Source organism: Podarcis muralis, chromosome 15, assembly GCF_964188315.1.
Source record: "Podarcis muralis chromosome 15, rPodMur119.hap1.1, whole genome shotgun sequence".
Taxonomy (NCBI): Eukaryota; Metazoa; Chordata; class Lepidosauria; order Squamata; family Lacertidae; genus Podarcis; species Podarcis muralis.
Window position 1 is genome coordinate 33,624,808 of NC_135669.1, and position 19,183 is coordinate 33,643,990.

Genomic DNA, 19,183 nt, shown 5'->3' on the forward strand with positions numbered 1-19,183 from the left:
TCTCCATTGCTTTCTAGAGGCAACCTGTCTTTGAGCCTCAGATTGAATGAGGGTGGAGAGGAACGACCTGACGTTTTGCATTTCAGAGTTACTCTACTACTTTTGTCTCTATGGGCGAACAGACACGGGGTCGCGTTGTTATAAAAAAAGCTTTTCTATAAACCCTGAAAGCAACAGCCAATGAATGAGCTTCCCGGGAGCCCACGTGATCCCCTCCGTTGCTCCACCCGCGTCATCTTGAGCTCTGGCAAGCCTCAGCTCCTCCCACTTGAAGCTGTCCAATCCACGCCTTCCTCATGCTGCGAGGGGCGCTCGCTGCCTTGGCTCTGGGCTGGGCAGCCGCCTGGCTTTGGGGTCGCGGGTTCGATCCCCGCTCATGGTTGTGGCCGGACCGTGATGCTGAGCTGGTCCTGAGCGCCGACGATCTGAGCCGCTACACTGGGGCGGAGGAAAGCGCTGGGCTTTACCTGGCTGTCCTGGGTCAGGTCTTTGATGTGCAACGAGGACGCAAGCATTATGGGCCAGGGGGCGCTTACAGCTTCTTTTCAGGTACCTCTTTAAGCCCCCTGTTATAACACCCCCCGGAAAAAAATCCCCAAAATCTTTTACAGGTTGGTATGTTGAGCGTAGTCAGGCATGGCCAAACTCAGCCCTCCAGATGTTTCGGGACTACAGTTCCCATCATCCCTGACCATTGGTCCTGTTAGCTAGGGATGATGGGAGTTGTAGTCCCAAAACAGCTGGAGGGCCAAGTTTGGCCATGCCTGAGCATAGTCATCTCTGCTCCTTTTGCATACTGGAAGGTGTGTTGAGTGCTGGACATGCAAATAGGTGTGCACAGTTAGACTGGACTTTGTTACTCACCAGCATGGCTCAGTTGGTTAGAGTGCGGTGCTGAGAATGCCAAGGTCACAGGTTCGATCCCCGTATGGATAACTGCATATTCCTGCACTGCAGGGGGTTGGGCGATGATCCACAGGATACTTTCCAACTCTACAGTTCTATGATTTATGTCCCTCACCCTTCCTCCCTAAGGAGCCCAGGGCGGCAAACAGACCTGCAATTTTTTTAAAAAGCAAAGCAAAACCAGTTAAAACCAATTACAGTAAAAGCCATTCTTCCACCCTATGATCATGGGTTTGCCAAGAACAGTATTCTTTGGTCATCAAATGCCTGGGCAAACAGGCATATTTTCAGATTCCTCCTGAAAGCTAATAATGACGGAGACAGAGAATAGAGGCCTTTTGTGGACTATTAAAAATGTATATATATTACAGTCAAATGAAATCACGGGCAGGATTTGAGATAAAAAGCGGGGGGGGGGGGAGGGGAAGGTAAAACAATTGTAATAGAGAATTTTTTAATGATAGTAGAAAGAGTTTGAATAAGAACACTGTGGAGACAAAGGTGGGAAGTCAACTTATGAAAAAATGTATTTGATTTGAAGGTTATTGTGCAAACAGTTGAAAAAAAATATTTACACACATAATGATGATGATGATGATGGAGACAGGTGGACCTCACAAGGGAGGGCATTCCAGAGACATCTCTCCCAAATTCCTGCCACATCTTGTGGGCTGGTCCTGTAATAATTTCCTTGTTTTACCTGTTCACTGTTAGTTAAAACAGATTAAAACATTTGCAATGTTCCTTTGCCAGGAAAAGATGCCTCCAGAGCTTTTGCGTCAGGCGATTTCACCCCAGCAGGACTGGTGGATGACATTTCGGGACTATCGCCGTTACAAATGCTGGCCATCCAGAACTGGCTCTCCTTCTACAGCAAGAATTATGTGCTTATTGGTATGTGATCAATTGGCAGTATTGAGGGAATCACCAGCCCCATTTTGTTTCCTCTCCTCTCTAACCATTCTAGCAATAGCAGCAACATGTGTGTCAGAGTGAACGGCGGTGTGCGTGTGAGGTGGATTAAGACTATTATAGTTATTTTTAGTATTTTTCCTTCCCTGTTCATAAAATGCATGGGCAAATAAATGCGTCAAGTGGAGGTTCCTCCATGTCTGTAAAAATAATGAAATCATGTAATGCAGCCCAAAAAGAATTATTTTTGCATTGGACCAGGCTCAGCTGACACTTGTGTGTCAGTTTCTCAAGTATTATTATTATTATTTATTAAACTTATTAGTCACCTGTTACCCAATTGGGGAGAAAAATACAGAAATACATTGCAGTGGTGTCACAACTTTTTTCAAAGAGGGCCAGATTTGATGAAGTGAAGGGCCTTGAGGGCCAACCAAAGTTGTTGAGGTTTTTTTAGGGTTGAAGTTGTTGAGGCCGGATTAGGCCCCCGAAATGGACTTTGAACATTCCTGCATTATAGCATAGAATAGGGGGTGGGAATCATATTGATCACATTAATATTCCATACAACTTATTTTCTGGAGGGGGAACTTGCTTACTACATTATTATTATTAGTAGTAGCAGTAGTAGTAGTAGTACCAGGTGCCTATTGTTACCACAAAAGTCCCGCCAGGCCCTGTGCCACCAACACTGATATTAAATATTATAAATATCACTGATGAATTAATTATCACTGATGAATTAATAGCAGATACACCCCTTGGGCCTTCAAGTTGCCTCTTCTCCCAGGCCTTTAGCTAATTATACAGTCTACGGCCTTTTAAACTGTGTGTGGGGTTTTTGATTGTTTTTGTTTGTTTACTACAGTGTTTATTTTTGTGCTTCTATCTTGTAGACCACCCTGTGGTCCTTGGACGAATGACAGTATAGAAATTTAATAAACAAATAGCCACTCCACACGTTTAAAGCACTATGATTTCTGCTTTAAACAATCACTGCTTCCCCCCAGAGGATCCTGGGAGTTGTAGTCTGTTAAGGGTTCTGAGAGTTGTTAGGAGAGACCCTCCCCCCTCCCCATACAAAACTGCAGTCCCCAGAGTTTCCTGGGAAGAGGAATTGACTGTTAAACCACTCTAAAAATGGTAGCTCTGTGAGGAAAAATGGGTGGGTGGGTGTTTCTCCTAGCACTTCTTGACACATTTAACAAACTACAGCTCCCAGAATTCTATTGGGGGGGGGAGGAAGCTGGGACTGCTAAAACGGGATAAGAGTATTTTAAATGCATGCTGTGGATGTGGCCTAGATGGTGGAACCTTCTGCGCTTGGATTTCATATAATCATAGAATTGTAGAGGTGGCAGGGACCACGAGGGCCATCTGCAATGCAGGAATCTTTTGATTTGGAAGATCTGTTATGACCCCTGGCAAGGGGAAGGACTGTGAGTTGGGGGAGAGGCTGGTGAGTTGCGTTGATGGAGCTGCTTTATGGAGGAGCGTGGGATGATGGTGTTTTCTTTCCGTTCTTGGAATAGGCAAAGTGGCTGGGAGGTTCTATGATGAGGATGGATCGCCCACTGAGGCTCTAGCGCAGGCCCAAGCTCTCATCGAGGAAGGGCAGCGGATGCAGACCAGGGAGAACGAGAGAAAAAAGCGGTTTCCGCCATGCAATTCGGAATGGAGCTCGACCGGGGGAAGTCGGGTCTGGTGTTCAAAGCAGAGGTACGGTTTGGGAAGGGTGGCAAAATGGCGGCTGGCTGAGTCTGTGGTGACTCACCAGAGATGTAGTTCAGGGACCTAGAAAATGTTTTGTTTTTAGATACATACATTCATACATACACACACGTAACGTAACAAAATATAACAGCCAAATCAAAAGGGGATATCTAGAACTGAACATAGCAAGACAAATTTCCATACCAAAATCAAGCATAACAGATCAATATTACAATGTTCCAAGTATCATAAATGGATTTACATTATCCCGGATCTTATTGCTGCATTACATTATAAACAGACCATTTCTCCATTTCTTGCTGTCCATCTTTCTCTGGTTTTGACCATATAGCTAGGCTTTAACCAGGTATACTAAGTTCCACATTTTAGTTGTCCATTCTTTAATGGAGGTAGTCATTTCCCCTCCAATTTTGACAAATAACTCTGGCAGCAGTCAAGAGAAGTAGTATTAATTCCCTGTCCTCTTTTAGTACAGTTTCTTTAATGTATCCAAATGGTAGCAGATCTGTAGTCAAGTATAACCTGTTATTACTTCCATTTTTGTTTCTACGTGATTTTCAATGTTTTTTATAGTTAATTTACTCTTCAACTATTATGTTTTTAGCTTTCTGTGTATTTTATCCGTGCTTGCTTTAATTTTGGCAAGCTGCCTTGAGTCTCATTTCTGGGGGAAAGGCAAAAATAAACAAGTAATTTTCTGCTCCCGTGTATTTGCAGCGGTGGAGTTAACAGAGACTGGAACGGAGTCCCGAGGAAGCTGTACGAGCCTGGCTCCAGTCACAGCCAGTGCGTCTGCGTGAATACAGAGGGGTTGCCTTCTGAGCAGTCACAGTCCACCCAGATGAGTGACAGAGGTGACCTGGACAACCCTAACCTGCGAGAGTATGAAGGGTGCCACCCGCTGGCTGACTGGTGTGCTTTAAAAGACTGAACCATCTCTCTCTCCTCTTTCTCTCTCACACACCCATACACATACCTTACTTGTGGTTGGGCACGACGTTTGCAAATTATCAGCAAGGCAGAATTCAGTATTGTACTCCAAAATGGCTTTGTAAACTGTGGTTTGGTGAAACTGCGGCTATTACTGTGTCTGCTGAAACTGCTGCTGAATGTTGAGCAGGAAAGCGGCTCTAAACCAGTGTCTGTTTGGTGAGACGATGAAGTCTTGGTGCAAGTTCTAACCCCACACAGAGATTTCCCCCTTCTTTCCCCCACTCCCAACCTCTTTAGCAAAATTTAACTGCTCATATCTAATGATTTGAACCACTATCGAGCAGATAGTTTAGGGAAGTTTTTAATATTTAATGCTGTATTGTTTTTAACACTTGATTGGAAACCGCCCAGAGTGGCTGGGGAAACTCAGCCAGATGGGCGGGGTATAAATAATAAATTATTATTATTATAAATTATTATAGAGCTTTCAATAAGCCCACTCTTTCCTTGCAGGGGAGCATAATTCGTATATCACGATAAACTATGGTTTGTGTTAACCATAGATTAGAACCTGAAGCTCAAGGATCATTTGCTGTCCTGTGCCATGTTGGAGGGCAGTGCAGATCAATTACGTACCATATTTTTCGCTCTATTGGACGCTCCGGCCCATAGGATGCAGCTAGATTTTCGGGGGGGGGGGGGAATAAACGGGAAAAATTATTTCCCCCCCACAGGCGCGGGGCTGGGGCAGGGGAAGCCCGAGCTTCCCCCGACCCCAGCCCCCAGAACGGGTGCCAGAGTGATGCCGAAGCTGTGCGCCTGGGAGTGCAGGCAGCTGTGCGCAACCTTCGGGAGCCGGGCGCGGCTTCGCGCCGGGCTCCGGAGGGTTGCGCAGAGCTTCCTGAAGCCTGGAGAGCAAGAGGGGTCGGTGCGCACCTGTAGGACGCACACACATTTCCCCTTCATTTTTGGAGGGGAAAAAGTGCGTCCTATAGGGCAAAAAATATGGTACTTTTTAACCTCACACAAAAATAAGCACTATTAAATCCTTCCACCAGGTGGCATTTCTGCAACTAATGAACACACGCAGACCATCAAATTCAATTAGGTTTCTTTATTACAAGAAATTACACAGGCATATAAATATTGAAAAAATACATCGCTTTACAAAGACTTGAGGAAACGTTGCAAAGTAATAATAAGAACCAGTGATTTCCCAAAGACTCAGATCCTTTCTTAGCCAGCCCATCCAGGCCCATTACCTTCACATGCAAAAGGTGCTGGTTTACTGCAGTAACTCCAGGCAGCTTCCAGGAGGGACAAGGAGACTATAGAAGTGTCCATTCTAGAGTTGAGGGCTCTCAGTTCTCAGGACAGCAGTTGCAGTGGTCAGCTAACCTGTGGTGTGGGTGGGGGTGCTGTACCACTTCAGACAGATTTGGGCTTGTATGATAAGACTGCTGACCTATATACGAAAGAAAAATAAATTAACCCTACTGCCTTGCTAGGGCACTTTCTTTTGTATATGAAGGAGCATTCCCTTGCCTGCTCTCTGAAGTGAGTTCAGCAGACTGGTGTAAAACCTCAACTGCCGTTTGTATGGTGTTCAGAGGAAGGAAGATTCCTCAATGTTCAGTTCGAAATGCATGCCCATTGCACAGGCAACACTATTGCATTCTCTTACCCCTTTTTCCAAGACAAAAACTAGTCCTTGATTAATGCCCTGCCAAATAAAGCAACTTGCTAGACAACAAAAATGTTAAATTAGACCAAATCTCTACTCGTGAGATAGGTTTTGGAGAAGTGATGTTTTGGATGGGTGGGTATCCTGAGCAGCAGCCCTTTGGATTTTCTGCCTTCTAAAAAAGAAAACAAGGTGTGATCCCTGCTGGTTAATGGTCAAGAGGCCAGCCGCATGACTGAGCATGGCTGGGTTTGCCAAACAAGCACATTTTATTGGAATGTGGCAACTCATGACGATACAGGCAGCATCTAAGGCCCCATGAGCCTGGTTTGACCCAGACTCACATCAGGCCTGTAGGAAGGATGCAGCCCACCAGCTATCGGGAGCAGAGTGAACTTCCTGCTGTTGCTCATTTTCCTTGTGCAAAAAACCTGGGAAGAGAGAGAATGCGTTTGGCCTAGTCGATGATGAGCTTTGCAGGATGAAAGCAGAGGAGTTCACAGAGACCTTCTAGAAGAAAGGAATGGTGGTTTGTTGCCCAAAACTGGGCCTCTTCCCCACCTCCCCACCCCCAATAGAAAGCCAGGGAGCACAGCAGCTGCAGGCAAGGGACTTTGACAGAATATCATCTTGTGTGGGTGACATCTCAGCATCATCTTTCAGCGATGTTAGTTACTTTACGAAAAGGCAAGTTCCCCATGATCAGGCACCGGGCAACGGCTTCTACTGTTGCAGATTTTATTTTTTAAAGACAACTTGGAAGGGTACTGACCAAAAGTGAAGGGTTTTACCTTCTACTGAGTTCACAGTGCAAGTCACATTCAACACCTCTGCCTAAAATGCAGAACGGAAGGGAAAGGAGGACAGGGAAAACAGCTGTGGGCTGATGTTGGGTACATGGAGCTAAGAACAGGAATTCTGCCTTCTGCATCCTCAATGCACACACTACCCAAGTCTGCTTTGGTCATTATGGATTGCTTTGGAAGGAGTTTGGATTTCCTGCATCTTGAGTTGCATCCTGCATTTTGCCATCTCGAGATGGGAAGCTAAAAAGCCTTGTAGGTCTGAAAAATCAGCAAGTTGTCTTAATAAAGAGGCAGCTATCACCAGAACACTAGAAATGTTTCTGGAGTGCCAGCCCCCCAAACCATGCAGATACCCTCGAGTTTCAAACACCTGCTTTGGCTGGGGGGTTGGCATAGACTAAAGGAAGCCCACTGCTGGAAGTAGATTTGGAGCTCTCCTAGAACTCCTCAGCCCCAGCTGGATACAATCCTCACATTTTTGTTAATGCATCTTCAGAACACAAAACAGACATTTAACAGGGATCATGTTTTTAAGTCCCAAGACAGGGAGTAACAGGCAGCCAGTAAGCCTTCCACAAGAACGGGTAATAAAAGTTCACCTCACTTGTCGAACTGGGAAATACAGATCAGAATTTCAAACTCAGAAGCCCCAGCAAAAAATTTTGGGTTCCATTTCACAGCAAGTCAACTGATCAAATGATAGTGCAAGCTACAGCAGAATGAGATTTGGTGGACGTTGGAATCCTCTCTGAAGATCCATTTCTCTCCCTGCAAGGGAGTTTGAAACAAGGAGGCTTAGGCTAGGAGAACTAATTCGTGCTGCAGCCTCTTCCAGCCAATTCACAGGCTATGGTGGATTTCTCCCCTGGTAACACAATCTTCGGGCCAGTCATGCAGACTCAGGCTTAAAAACTTTTATTAAAAGTGCTTTACAGTGATTAGTTTTGTGCAACCCAACGAAGTCAATCTAGAACCCAAAAATGCACTGCCATCCTGGAAACACCCCCATTCTCAATTTCCAGGTTCTGTGGGGCTGTGTGCACAGGCAGCTTTTGCAGTGAATCATTTGCTCAAATGCTAACAACCCAGAAGGGGTGCTACTCTGCTTTTTTTGGGTTAGTCACACATGATGCCAGTTCAGAGAAATGCCTGTGAATCTAGAAAGGGGAACTTTTAAGAGAGGATAGGATTCATGGTGCATGACCGAGCTCCATCTGTGCAGTGTTAAACTGGCCTTGGAGAGACCATCCGACGTGTCAAGAGACCGTTCCCAGGTGAAATGCTACTGTCCCACTGCTTCTTTTTTCCTCCCCAGTGCTCCTCTGGAACAAACCTTTTGCGAAAAGGGCACCCCTTCCTAAATGACGTATTCCTTAGGGGCAGAGAGACAAAGGCAGGTCAAGAAGGTGTTGAGACAAATTATTTTGGAGCAGAGGACTGGGGGCAGGAAGAGAAGAGCAGAGACGAGCAGGAATTCTCCCCACAAAATGATGGTGCGGAAAACACAGTAAACCCACACATAACTGAAGAGGGTTGGAGTTCCAGTTCTTCCCCTGACAGAGGTCAGAAGGGCTAACCCCACTTGAAATGTATTGTTTTTAGCATCAGTCTTCATAGATTCCCCCCACCCAAGTTGTCTTTTACTGCACATAGCCCAGGATTTTACTGGACATATAAAGCTGTTATATCCTATAAAAAAGTAGCACTGTGGTTTTTCAGGTCTTTTTACACACGAACATATGTAAGTAGGGGATGACACATTAGTATTCTAGAAGGAGGGGGCAGAGGGGAAGAAAGAAAATGAGATCTGACGTTATAAATGATATTTTCCTCTCCCCCTTATATATATATATATATGTACACAGAATGAAAAAGTAGTAGTGGTTACTAAGGTTAAGAGACACACATCCCAACCGATTCGTTCTGGAGCAGCGACGGAAGACTTTGCCACGTCCACCTCCCAGGACTTTGTTGTGTTTCTAAGAAGGCAAAGAGCTTTACGTCGGAGCACGTGGGGCGTCTTCTTGCTTGCTGTATCAGAGTCGCACCCAAACAGCCTCTTCAGCGCCAGGGCCTGCTTTCGCAGGGACCCCCTTGTGCTCCTTTGGAAGAAGCGGACCCAATGGATAAAGTTAGCCGTCGTGGAGAAAATGTGTGTGTGTGTGTGTGTGTGTGTAAAAAAAGAAAACCAGTTAAGGCCAGGTGATATTGGCCTAGCATTGGAGCTGCAGTGATCTCGGCGAGCGCAGCTTGGATGCAGAGCTCCTCAAGAGGGCCAAGTCACTAACAGCATCTTAAACGGAGAAGGCCTCAGGGGAAAAACCACGACAGTTGGGAACTCTGGGTGTTCAGCAGAGGTGCAGCTAGGACACGGCTGCCTTTGCGATCAGCTCCCACTGGATCATCACCCTCACATCAGGCTCTGTGCCACCGTCACCCCTGCCTTGTCCCACCCTGTCCATCAAAGCAACTAGCCGAATCCAGATGCTCTGTGCTAGCTCCTACACTGTGTTCCCCAACGCTGAGCTAGTCCAAACCGCTGGACCTTCCTTCCAACATCGCTGTAAACCAGCCTTTGCCCAGCTGCTGCCCTTCGGACGATCTGGACTTGCGTTGTCTGGGGCTGATGGGAGCCCAGAACATCTGGCGGGCACCAGCTTGGCAAAAACTGCTGTAAACATATGACTATTTGCAAAGTTATCGATATGTGCTGAAAGGGCCAGCCAGCAGCTTTTCCTCCCTTCCAGGAGCCTTTAATTTGGTAGCGAAGCTCACTTTCTCTTTCTGTCTGTCCTCCTCCTCCTCCTGCCTATTTTTTAATTTTTATTTTTAACATGGAAGAGAGCAGATTGGGAAGGGAAGATATCGACGTTCTGACAGCACGGGAGCTGCCGTTGCAGCTCCTGTTCAAGCAGGAGAAACTGTAAAGCTTCTGTCGTAAGGCCACACAAAGGAATTCTTCAGCAAATGCATTTAAACGACAAAACCCTGTTTTGAAGACAGCAGCTTCTTCTGGGAGGGAACACTCACTGTGCATAGCACAGTTGCCCATTTTAGGACAAAAGCCAGCGAGGGAACCAGAACCTTCTCTCCAGGAAGGTAACAAGAGGGCCTGGTCATCACACAGAGTTACCCAGGAATTTGTTAAGTGCTCACAATATTCAAACACCCACCCCTCCCGCACCCCACAATGTGATTGGGCTTTGAAGCAGCCCGGCTCACAGCTCGGCAGCCATTTGCACAGGCCTGCTATGTTACATGATCCACAAATGCAAAATTTTCATTTTCTCTGCCCCGCGCCAGAGTAAGGAGAGGGCCTCTCACTCAGTTCACATTTGTTCTTGCACCAACTTTGCAAGAGTTCCAAGTTGTTCCCGATCCAGTTTTCTAGCGTTAACATTCGTACAAAACCCATTTATACTGGAATATAGTGTTTGCGTGGTCCCTTAAGTCAATCAGTTTCGGCCGTTAACAGGAAGACAAAATAGGTGCCCCCCCCCCCGCACACTGCAACCCACATCCCTGCGATAGGCGGTTTGCAAGGAGGAAGGAGGGGCGTGGCCCGGGAGTCACTCTCCTTTGCGCAGGGGAACTAGGAAACTCCGCCCAGAGTCAAGACGTCAAAGCAGATGTTGCAGACCCGGACAGGCTTGTTCAAGTCGAATTTGATGATGGGGATCTCCTTGGTTGAGCACTTGTGGCAGAGAAGGCGCCCGCAGTGCCGGCTGCAAGAGAAGAAAGAAAATTTCAGCCGTGCTCTTTTCTGCCTAGCTGTGCTTAACAAGAAGCTCTCCTTTGCTTCCCAGTTTCCGAGGAAGTTTAGAGAGGGGGGGGTGTTGCTGCACCTTCAGGGGATCGTACCCCTTTGCCACCATTTATCAGGTGCTTGCTCTGAAAGCTGGCACTGTGTCCTGAGCCCCACCTAGCAGATAGACCACCTGCCTGGACCCAAGATGACACAATGCCAAAGGGAGCCCTTTCTCTGAAGGGGAGGCCTCCTGCTGATTCATAAAGTAGCTTGTGACCGGAGATGGGAACTGGGCTGCCCAGAATTAAAAAGTCTGCGGTACCTTCATCGAAAGCAGCTCTTCAGCTAATTACAGTGCTATCAACAGGGATGGGGGAACCTGGTGACTTCCAGGTAAGACTCCCAATTCCCATCTGCCCTAGCCAGCATGGCCAACAGAGACCATGAGAGTTGTAGCCCAACAGCATCATCATGGCCACAAGCCCCCCACCCTTGGCTTACCAAATTCCAAGAGGAGCAGAAAGGAGGGAAGAGCCCCTAAGAGCTCCAAGAACTCTCATTCCTTGGCCTTCCAACCTGCTTCAAGCACTTAGGTGGTGGTCCAAACCAGGATTAAAAGTTATAGAGTTAAGCTGCCAGGTAGGACATGCCCCAAATGGTCCATATTGAAAACACTCCCGCACTGCGTGTAGAGCTAGGATGATGGGTGGGGGGGAAACTATGGGGTGGATCCTGTGTTTTGGACCACAACCAAAGGCACACGATCTTCATGTTTCTGTGCACAAGATCGCTAAAGCAAGCACGCTACTGTCTCATGCTGCATAGACTGCAGTGCTTCAGCGAAGAACTCTTTGCCCTTTCCACACTGCCATGCCCTGCCCTTGCACAGCAGGTCTGTGCTAGCCCTAAAACCTCTCCCAATGGGCTTCTCTGTCTCTCCTCCCCTTCCCCAGGCCCAGTCTAGGAAGAGGTGAGAGGCGACTTTTTGCCTCCTCTGGAGGGAACTATGCCTTCAACCCAAGCAGCCTTCCAAGGGTGGCGGCAGGTTCTGAGCGGAACTACCTACAAAACAAATCAAAGCTGCGTCCAAGTGGTGGATCAATCCGAAAAGGCCGCCCCTTACCAGTGATGCTTCCTTGTCGTGACCCCAAACTTGGCGCTGCATTCGTAGCAATTGGAGCCGTCGCACCAGGGGGGTTCTTTGGACAGCATGTCTGCGCAAGAAAGAATTAAATGCAAGAGGCTCCTCGCCAGGCCTTTGCCACTGTGGCTTGTGACCTACCCAAGCCCTGAATTCAGCCACGTGTACAGCTGCCTGCCCGACACACTAGACATCTCACCCTCTACATCTCACCCCATTTGTGCAGCCCCCTCAAGGGCTTGAGAACTGATCATGCCTTCTGCTTGCCTGGGCGGAGAGGACAGAGAAGGGTGTGTGTGGAAACTACTTTACGGGGCAGAGGGAAAACTTGTATTTGTTGTCTCGCCCACTTTTGCCTCTGGACATACCCACCCCTGGCATGTGGCCCCTGTAAGGTTGCCCTCTTTCAAATAATTTCACTAGTAGATCATCCCAATAGTAGAGATTTGGTCTAACTTAACGTGGCCCTCAGACTGAGGCGGCTTCCTGCCTCTCCCTCCCTGAAAGCCTTGCCTAAAGGCCTCCTCCTTCTCTACACACAGCCCACCTGCTGCATGACAAAGAAGCAGCAGGGCTCAAGGGCACTTACCCAGCAGCCGGAAGAGAAGCTGTTTGGTCGCAACTTGATAGTTGAAGATGTTGACGCCTTGGTTGTTGTTGACGCCCAGGCGAGCGCCGGCTCTCACAATGGCCCGGCACAAGTTGGCGTTTCCCTTCATGTAGGCCAAGAGAAGCACTGGGAAGAGAGAGAGAGAGAAAGGAGATTTCATTGTCCGTGTCTCTGCTTAGCCAGTCCCTGAACTGCCAATTGTCCTGCACCCAAGCAAACAAAATTCCACAGGAAGCACCAGGAGCAGGTCGGCGATAAATCACATGGTGTCAGTGAAGTTAACTCAGGAGGCTAGGCAACTCTTCCCAGCAGGTCTTGCCCCAATGAGACAGTTGTGAGGACTCAAGGTCCCCACCTTCCTACCGCTCTCCTAGGTCCTTCCCTTGAAATCTGAGACTTCTTCGCCTTGTCTGTGTTTGCTCTGCCCTCTTCATCCCTCTTCTGGTTCTGGGAGATCAAGTGGGATGGAACTGGCCCCAGCAGGAGGGGGAGACCTCCTGGCTTCTTCTGCAGCCTGCTTCATCTCTGCCTCTTCTCTCTTCCCCCACCCCCAGCTTCCGCTTCTGGACTGCTCTCTGCCACAGCCTCTCCCTGCTCACTAAGCCCTGTTGCCTCTTCAGCTTTCAACACCACCTCCTCCCTGTCTGTTCCCCTCTTCTCCCTCTGACCACTCATCATGGTCCCAACACCAAACCCCTGACTCTGGGCCTTCTCCCCTTGGGGACTCCTTCCACTACTCCTCTGCATCCAGATAGTCCAGGACAGCAAAACACATGCAAAAGGACTTTGAGAGGTTACTTTGATGATGGCAGTTGCATGGCTTTTTTAGCCAAACCCATCAGCCGAGGCTTACCAGTGTTCCCTTCAGCGTCTGGCTTGTCGAGAGGATACTCCGGCATACATTCCAGGAAGAGGTCAAAGATGGCTGCCGCATTGTCCTTCCCGTATTGCCCCAGGATGTGCATCGGGGACTGACCCCTGACAAGGAGACGGAGACGACGTCATGCAGGACAAAAGCCACGGCGCAGACCCAAACCACTCACACATGAAAACAAAGTTCAACACAGCCAATCACAAATGAACAACCACACCCTAGGCCAGGGGTCTGCAACCCGCGGCTCCGGAGCCGCATGTGGCTCTTTTACACCTTTGCCGCGGCTCCGGGGCGGATACTAGCGAGGGGGGGAGGCGCATTGTGCGCCCCGACACTCCCCACTGTGGCGGGCGCTGTACTGGCTGTGACGTCGCATGGGGGCGGTGCGTGCGTTAGTCACCTTCCCGGCCGCTGTCAGATCGGACATTAAGGTAAGAAACAATATATGCAGTGTTATATTTGTTTTAAATGTCGCAATGGTTTTGCGGCTCCCAGTCCCCCCCCCCCCCCCAGAAATGGGTCCAAGTGGCTCTTTTTGTCTTAAAGGTTGCAGACCCCTGCCCTAGGCCAACCCCAACCTCTCTCACCACCAAAGGAACACAAGTGAACAGCAAAGAACCTACACAAGCAACGCTGACAGCAAACCCTACACATAGTAAGCAAATAGAAACATCACCACCCGACCCCACCCTGACTCATCTTCCCCCCCTCCACCCCCCTTTTCTTCCCAATGTCTCAACAAATGAAGCTGACTTGTAAAAATGTTACATGGGGGGGAAATATACAAGAGAGAGACATTGCACACACTTTTGAAAATCAAGAAAATCTTTAATAATAATAAAACACACACATACACCCCCCAAAAAAGCCACGGCGCAGGGCAAGAAGTCCTCTGCTCCCCACAGCAGGGTTATGTTTTGGGGATGGTACTTTTGGAGCAAAGGGGGAGCTTTCTAAACCTCCTATGGCCCACTGCTAGTGCTCGCTGTTGCCACGAAATAAATATTTACGAAGCTGGGTCCAAGTCCTGCTCCAAGACAAGACCAGGAGAGGGAACAGAACATCCTGCCAATACTGCAAAATTACCAAGGAGTCCCTTGCTCAGCCCTTCCGCTGAATGAAGCAAGCGAGAGGAGAAGCCAGCCCCCCTGCTACTGAATGAGAGAAAAAAATAGTACAGAGATGCTCAGAGTCCCTTTTCCCAGCAAAGGCGGCTGTTACATTTACCTGAGGTTAAAAGCTTCTGCGTCCACAGTGCACTCTGTCAGGAGGGCACGGATGTTAGTCAGACGTCCCTGCATCACTGCCAGGTGCAGGGCTGAGAAGGGAGAGAGATGGAATGCATGAATCAAAGGGAAAGGGAAGATCTGTAGCCACCTCTCCATGCCACTTCAAACCAAAGGCTGCATTCATATCATGCAAAAATAAAAATCAGGTTGCATTAAGCCAGATTTCCATCTGTGCAAGATTTTCACCTTGCGCAATGGAATGTTCCCCCCCCACGTGCCCCCCCATCTGTTCTAGAGGTTCTCTGAACGCTCCAGAGCAGATCTGAGGGGCACATGGTTAGAGAGGTGTAAATCCCTCCTGTGGTAATCCTTGCGCTGGCAGGATAGGTTAGTTTAATACTGTCCGTAGTTTTTTGTTTGTTTGTTTTGCTTTTTTTACAAGGAATCGTTTTAAAGAGAGGACTCCACACAAGAGTCCAGCAGGAATAGTGCAACCTGTATGCATTTTACAGATTAGCATGATATTCGTTTTGCATTGCATAGTTTCTTCTGCACTGTCCTCTACATTTATTTAGCTGTGAATCCTGCACTGCAGGACTCCGTGACCCTTTGGGTCCCTTCCAACTCTACATTTTTTTACGATCCTATGGCTTATCCTCACTTCTGCTCCTTATGGGTACTCCTGGCCACCTTCTCAGATTTCAGCAAGCACAGAGCACCTTCCCGTTTCCAGCATCCCTCCACAAGCTTGGCAGCTAGAAACTTGGCAGTTCCTCTTTATAACGAAAGCTAAAATACAGTGGTACCTCGGGTTAAGTACTTAATTCGTTCCGGAGGTCCGTTCTTAACCTGAAACTGTTCTTAACCTGAAGCACCACTTTAGCTAATGGGGCCTCCTGCTGCCGCCGTACCGCCGGAGCATGATTTCTGTTCTCATCCTGAAGCAAAGTACTTAACCCGAGGTAATAGTTCTGGGTTAGCGGAGTCTGTAACCTGAAGCGTATGTAACCTGAAGCATATAACCCAAGGTACCACTGTAATAAGGAAACAGTTCTGAAGCCGATGCCATTTGCTATAGATGCCCCTGCACAAATGCAGCAGACACAACACGGACAATGAAGCAGCTAGCCTCCAGGCTCCAGCTCCCATCAGCCCCAGTCAGAACAGGATGGCAGGAGTCACAGTCCAACAACACCTGGAGAGCCCCATCCCTACATTGGGCCCTGCTGAGGGAGGCCTGGCTGGAAATAACACTATAGTGCCACCACAAACGCTGCTCCCAGCCTCAAAAGAATCCTGAACGGGATCTGCAACAGTACCAAGGTGTTTGTTCTGGCTCAGGAAATCCTTTCCCTACAACAGCTAGGAGGAAGAGGGAGGAGCAAGCTGGAGCTAATGATTTGGCCAGAAAACAAGCAAAGAAGGATCAAATCCACCCATCTTTGGACATCAAAAGCAGAGTTTACCGTTGTTCCCGTTTTCATCCACAGCTGCAAAGTCCACTCCGTTCTCCAGGAGAACCGAGCAAATGGTGGGAAGGTCTTGCTGGGCAGCGAGATGGAGGGCTGTCTGGCGGTGCTTGTTCAGCTCGTTGACTTTGGCGCCCGCAAGCAGCTGTTGCGAGGAGAACACAAAGAAGGAGGAGTTTCTCAGGGTCTAATCTAGTGGATTATATATGGCAGCCACCTATAGGCCTGTTGAAAATGTAACTCCTGTCCTCAAACAGCTGCTACACCGGTTGACAGTTACCTCCTGGGACCTTTTTACAGAAGTTCCTAGGACAATCGGATTCATTTCATTCTTCCTTACACCCCTGCCCCAGCCATAATGAAAACGGCAGATTTCAGACGCCACCTTCCACAACACGTACCAGGTTACGCACAATGATTTCAGAGCCAGCCTGCACGGCAAGATGCAACGGAGTTAGCTTGGAGGCGTCCTGGACCCTGGAATTGACGTTTGCCTGGACACTGATCAAGAAGAGCACGCTCTCGATATCGGAACTCTGAACGGCCACGTGGAGGAAATTCCGGCCTTTGTTGTCCACCTATGGCAGTGGCAAAACCATCATTAGTCACGTTTGTGAATTTCAACACATCTGCTTAGAATGAAACCTAGTTGAACACCACCCCTGGTTTCTGACACACCCTGAGACATGTTTTCTAGTTTGAAAATTTGCCAGTCACTACACTGTTCCTTGTGAGTGTCGTACAGATTTTTCCTTGCCAGGAGAGCAACAGAAATCAAAGACTGGGATTTCTTAGGCAATCGACTGATGCAGTGTGTTTTAGGTTGGTTGCTTACACACACACACACACACACACACACACACACACACACACACACGGCTCTCAACAAGAACTGCAAAATACCAATTGGTCAGTGGGTTGATTTGAAAGATTTGTCATAGAATCAGAGTTGGAAGGTACCCAAGGGTCATCTAGTCCAACACTCTGCAATGCAGGAATTTCAGCTAAGGCATCCCTGACAGATGGCCATTGAACCTCTGCTAAAAACCTCCAAGGAAGGAGAGTCCACAACCTCCCGGGTCAGACTGTTCCACTGTCAAACAGCTCTTACTGTCAGAAAGTTCTTCCTGATGTTGTCAGAATCTCCTTTCTTCTAACTGGAAGCCATTGGTTTGAGTTCTACGCTCTAGAGCAGGAGGATAGGACTCAAACCAATGGCCAGCTCCTTATTTCTTACAATAGCTGTTTACAGCTGGGATGGGGAACCACTTGCCCTCCAGATATTCTTAAATTTATCTCCAATCATCTCTGATCATTGGAGATGCTGCCTGGGGCTGAGAAATGTCAGATTCCAGCCACATTTGAGGGCCAGAGGCTGCCCATCCCCAGTCTAAGGATGCCACACATGCACATCCAAGTTTAGAGAGGATATGCAGGAGGAAAATGTTGGCATCAGGATCCGCAAAAGGGGAGGAGGGAAGTCAAAGGGGATTTATTGATTATATTTTAATGGTCTTCTTTGTTTTTGCTTGTAAACCTGAAAATGCAAAAATAAACTCATTTTAAAAAATAAAAGTTTTTTTTTCGTTTTGTTTACACCTTCTCTCTCTATCCTGGATGCTGTGCAGGCCTAAGATGACACACTGACAGTGACTGTGATGCCTCAGTCACCAGGCTAACGACACAAGAGCATGTATGAGGGGGTGCACTTTGGTCCCCTGTACCTGCTCGGCCGCTCCCGGTTCCCGCTTCAGGATCGCCTCTGCTGCCTTGTTGTTCTTGTACGTCATGGCGCAGGCGAAAGGGGTCATGCCTTGCCGGTCCCGTATGCCGAGCTGGATTTCCGGGTGCGAGATCATCAGCTGGATAATGACACCGTGCTGGTTGATAATGGCAACGTGGATGGGCGTTCTCCCTTCTGCATCCTACAAACACAGGCTGGGTTAGCCAGCAGCGTGAAACAAGCATGCAACGCGTGCAAAGGCGGGGAGGACATCAGTGGCGCAAGAAAGGACCCGCCAGCGGAAATAGGAAAAAGCCTACAAGCCTTTTTCTGTTTCGTACCTGTGCGTTTACATTGGCTCCAAACTCTAGAAGGCACTGCACCGTTTCTTCAAGGCCCCAACAAGCCGCCAAGTGCAAGGGCGTCTGTCCATCGCGGGCTTCCTCATCGCCCTCGCCGTTGGCCCCTGGCTGCCTCGGGCTGTTGACGTCGCATCCGCTGGGAAGGAAGCAACAGTGCTACCGTCAGCCTTGACAAGTGGAAGCACGGCAAGAGAACCCTGGAAGCTGCCTTGCAGAGAGCTGGACTAATAAGCCGCCTAAAGCTCAGGGCTGCCTACAATGACAGGCAGCAGCTCTCGAATGCAGGATTTCCCAAATGTGGGTCTCCGGCTGATTTTTTTTGGACCACAGTTCCCATCATTCCTGACCACTGGTCCTGTTAGATAAGGATGATGGGAGTTGTAGTCCAGCTGGGGACCCACGTTTGGGAAATCCTGCTCTAGGATTTCAGTCAAGGGTCCTTTCCCAGTCCTATGTAGAGACAGAACACGGCACTTTCTGCATGCAAAGGACACATTCCAAGCCCTTTCCCTAAAAAGAGAGCAGGTTTCCAGTCCTCAAGGTTGTGAGTAAAAGATTCATGGAAAGGAGGACATAGAAAATGGCCTTATATGGCATCAAAGCACTGGTTCATGTTTACACCAACAAACTGTATTTCTGGCAGAAGCCTTCCCAGCCCTTCCTGGAATCACAGAGTCATAGAATTGTAGAGCTGGAAGGGACCCCAAGGGTCATCTAGTCCAACCCCCTGCCATGCAGGAATCTCAGCTAAAGCATCCATGGCAGACAGCCACACAACCTATGCTGAAAAATCCCAATGGAGGAAGAGTCCTTGGAGATCCAAGGGATTTAGCCTGGGACATTCTGCACACAAATAAGGCAATCTCCCATAAGCTGCACCCCCTTCCAAAGTATTTTTGGCCCATTGGGTCCACACACAGCGGCTTGCCAACAGGTTGGCTGATGGGGAAGGAAAGACGTTGTTTTCAGTATCCCACCAAGTCAATGGCCTACTGGTTTACAAAGCCTTAACTGTTGGCTCAAGCAGTTTGGACAACAGGTTTGTTCCTGAC

At 48.3% G+C, this 19,183-nt stretch overlaps 2 protein-coding genes across 2 annotated transcripts in view; one reads left to right on the forward strand and one right to left on the reverse strand.

The window, feature by feature from the left end:
• Positions 1 to 250: 250 nt before the first annotated feature.
• Positions 251 to 4,961, forward strand: CYB5D2 (cytochrome b5 domain containing 2). The gene is made up of 4 exons (XM_028708630.2): positions 251 to 549; positions 1,660 to 1,800; positions 3,351 to 3,537; positions 4,270 to 4,961. The coding sequence occupies exons 1-4, from the start codon at positions 297 to 299 to the stop codon at positions 4,481 to 4,483; spliced, it is 795 nt and encodes a 264-aa protein (XP_028564463.2). The 5' UTR covers positions 251 to 296; the 3' UTR covers positions 4,484 to 4,961.
• Positions 4,962 to 8,660: 3,699 nt separating this feature from the next.
• The window catches only part of ANKFY1 (ankyrin repeat and FYVE domain containing 1), a 47,067-nt gene continuing 36,544 nt past the window's right edge, over positions 8,661 to 19,183 (reverse strand). The window contains exons 17-25 of the mRNA XM_028708948.2: positions 18,111 to 18,267; positions 17,771 to 17,971; positions 16,448 to 16,624; positions 16,044 to 16,191; positions 14,576 to 14,666; positions 13,328 to 13,452; positions 12,454 to 12,600; positions 11,847 to 11,937; positions 8,661 to 10,700 (exon numbers count right to left, since the gene is read on the reverse strand). Coding sequence (XP_028564781.2) covers positions 10,568 to 10,700; positions 11,847 to 11,937; positions 12,454 to 12,600; positions 13,328 to 13,452; positions 14,576 to 14,666; positions 16,044 to 16,191; positions 16,448 to 16,624; positions 17,771 to 17,971; positions 18,111 to 18,267 — 1,270 coding nt within the window. The 3' untranslated portion in view covers positions 8,661 to 10,567. The remainder of the gene's footprint in view (positions 10,701 to 11,846; positions 11,938 to 12,453; positions 12,601 to 13,327; positions 13,453 to 14,575; positions 14,667 to 16,043; positions 16,192 to 16,447; positions 16,625 to 17,770; positions 17,972 to 18,110; positions 18,268 to 19,183) is intronic.

What these genes read in the sequence shown, in the direction of transcription:
- CYB5D2 (XM_028708630.2), top strand. Translation starts at nt 297, where the DNA reads ATGCTGCGAGGGGCGCTCGCTGCCTTGGCTCTGGGCTGGGCAGCCGCC. An exon ending in CGCTTACAGCTTCTTTTCAG is followed by an intron (nt 550 to 1,659) that starts GTACCTCTTTAA and finishes TTCCTTTGCCAG; the next exon opens with GAAAAGATGCCTCCAGAGCT. An exon ending in GTCTGGTGTTCAAAGCAGAG is followed by an intron (nt 3,538 to 4,269) that starts GTACGGTTTGGG and finishes GTGTATTTGCAG; the next exon opens with CGGTGGAGTTAACAGAGACT.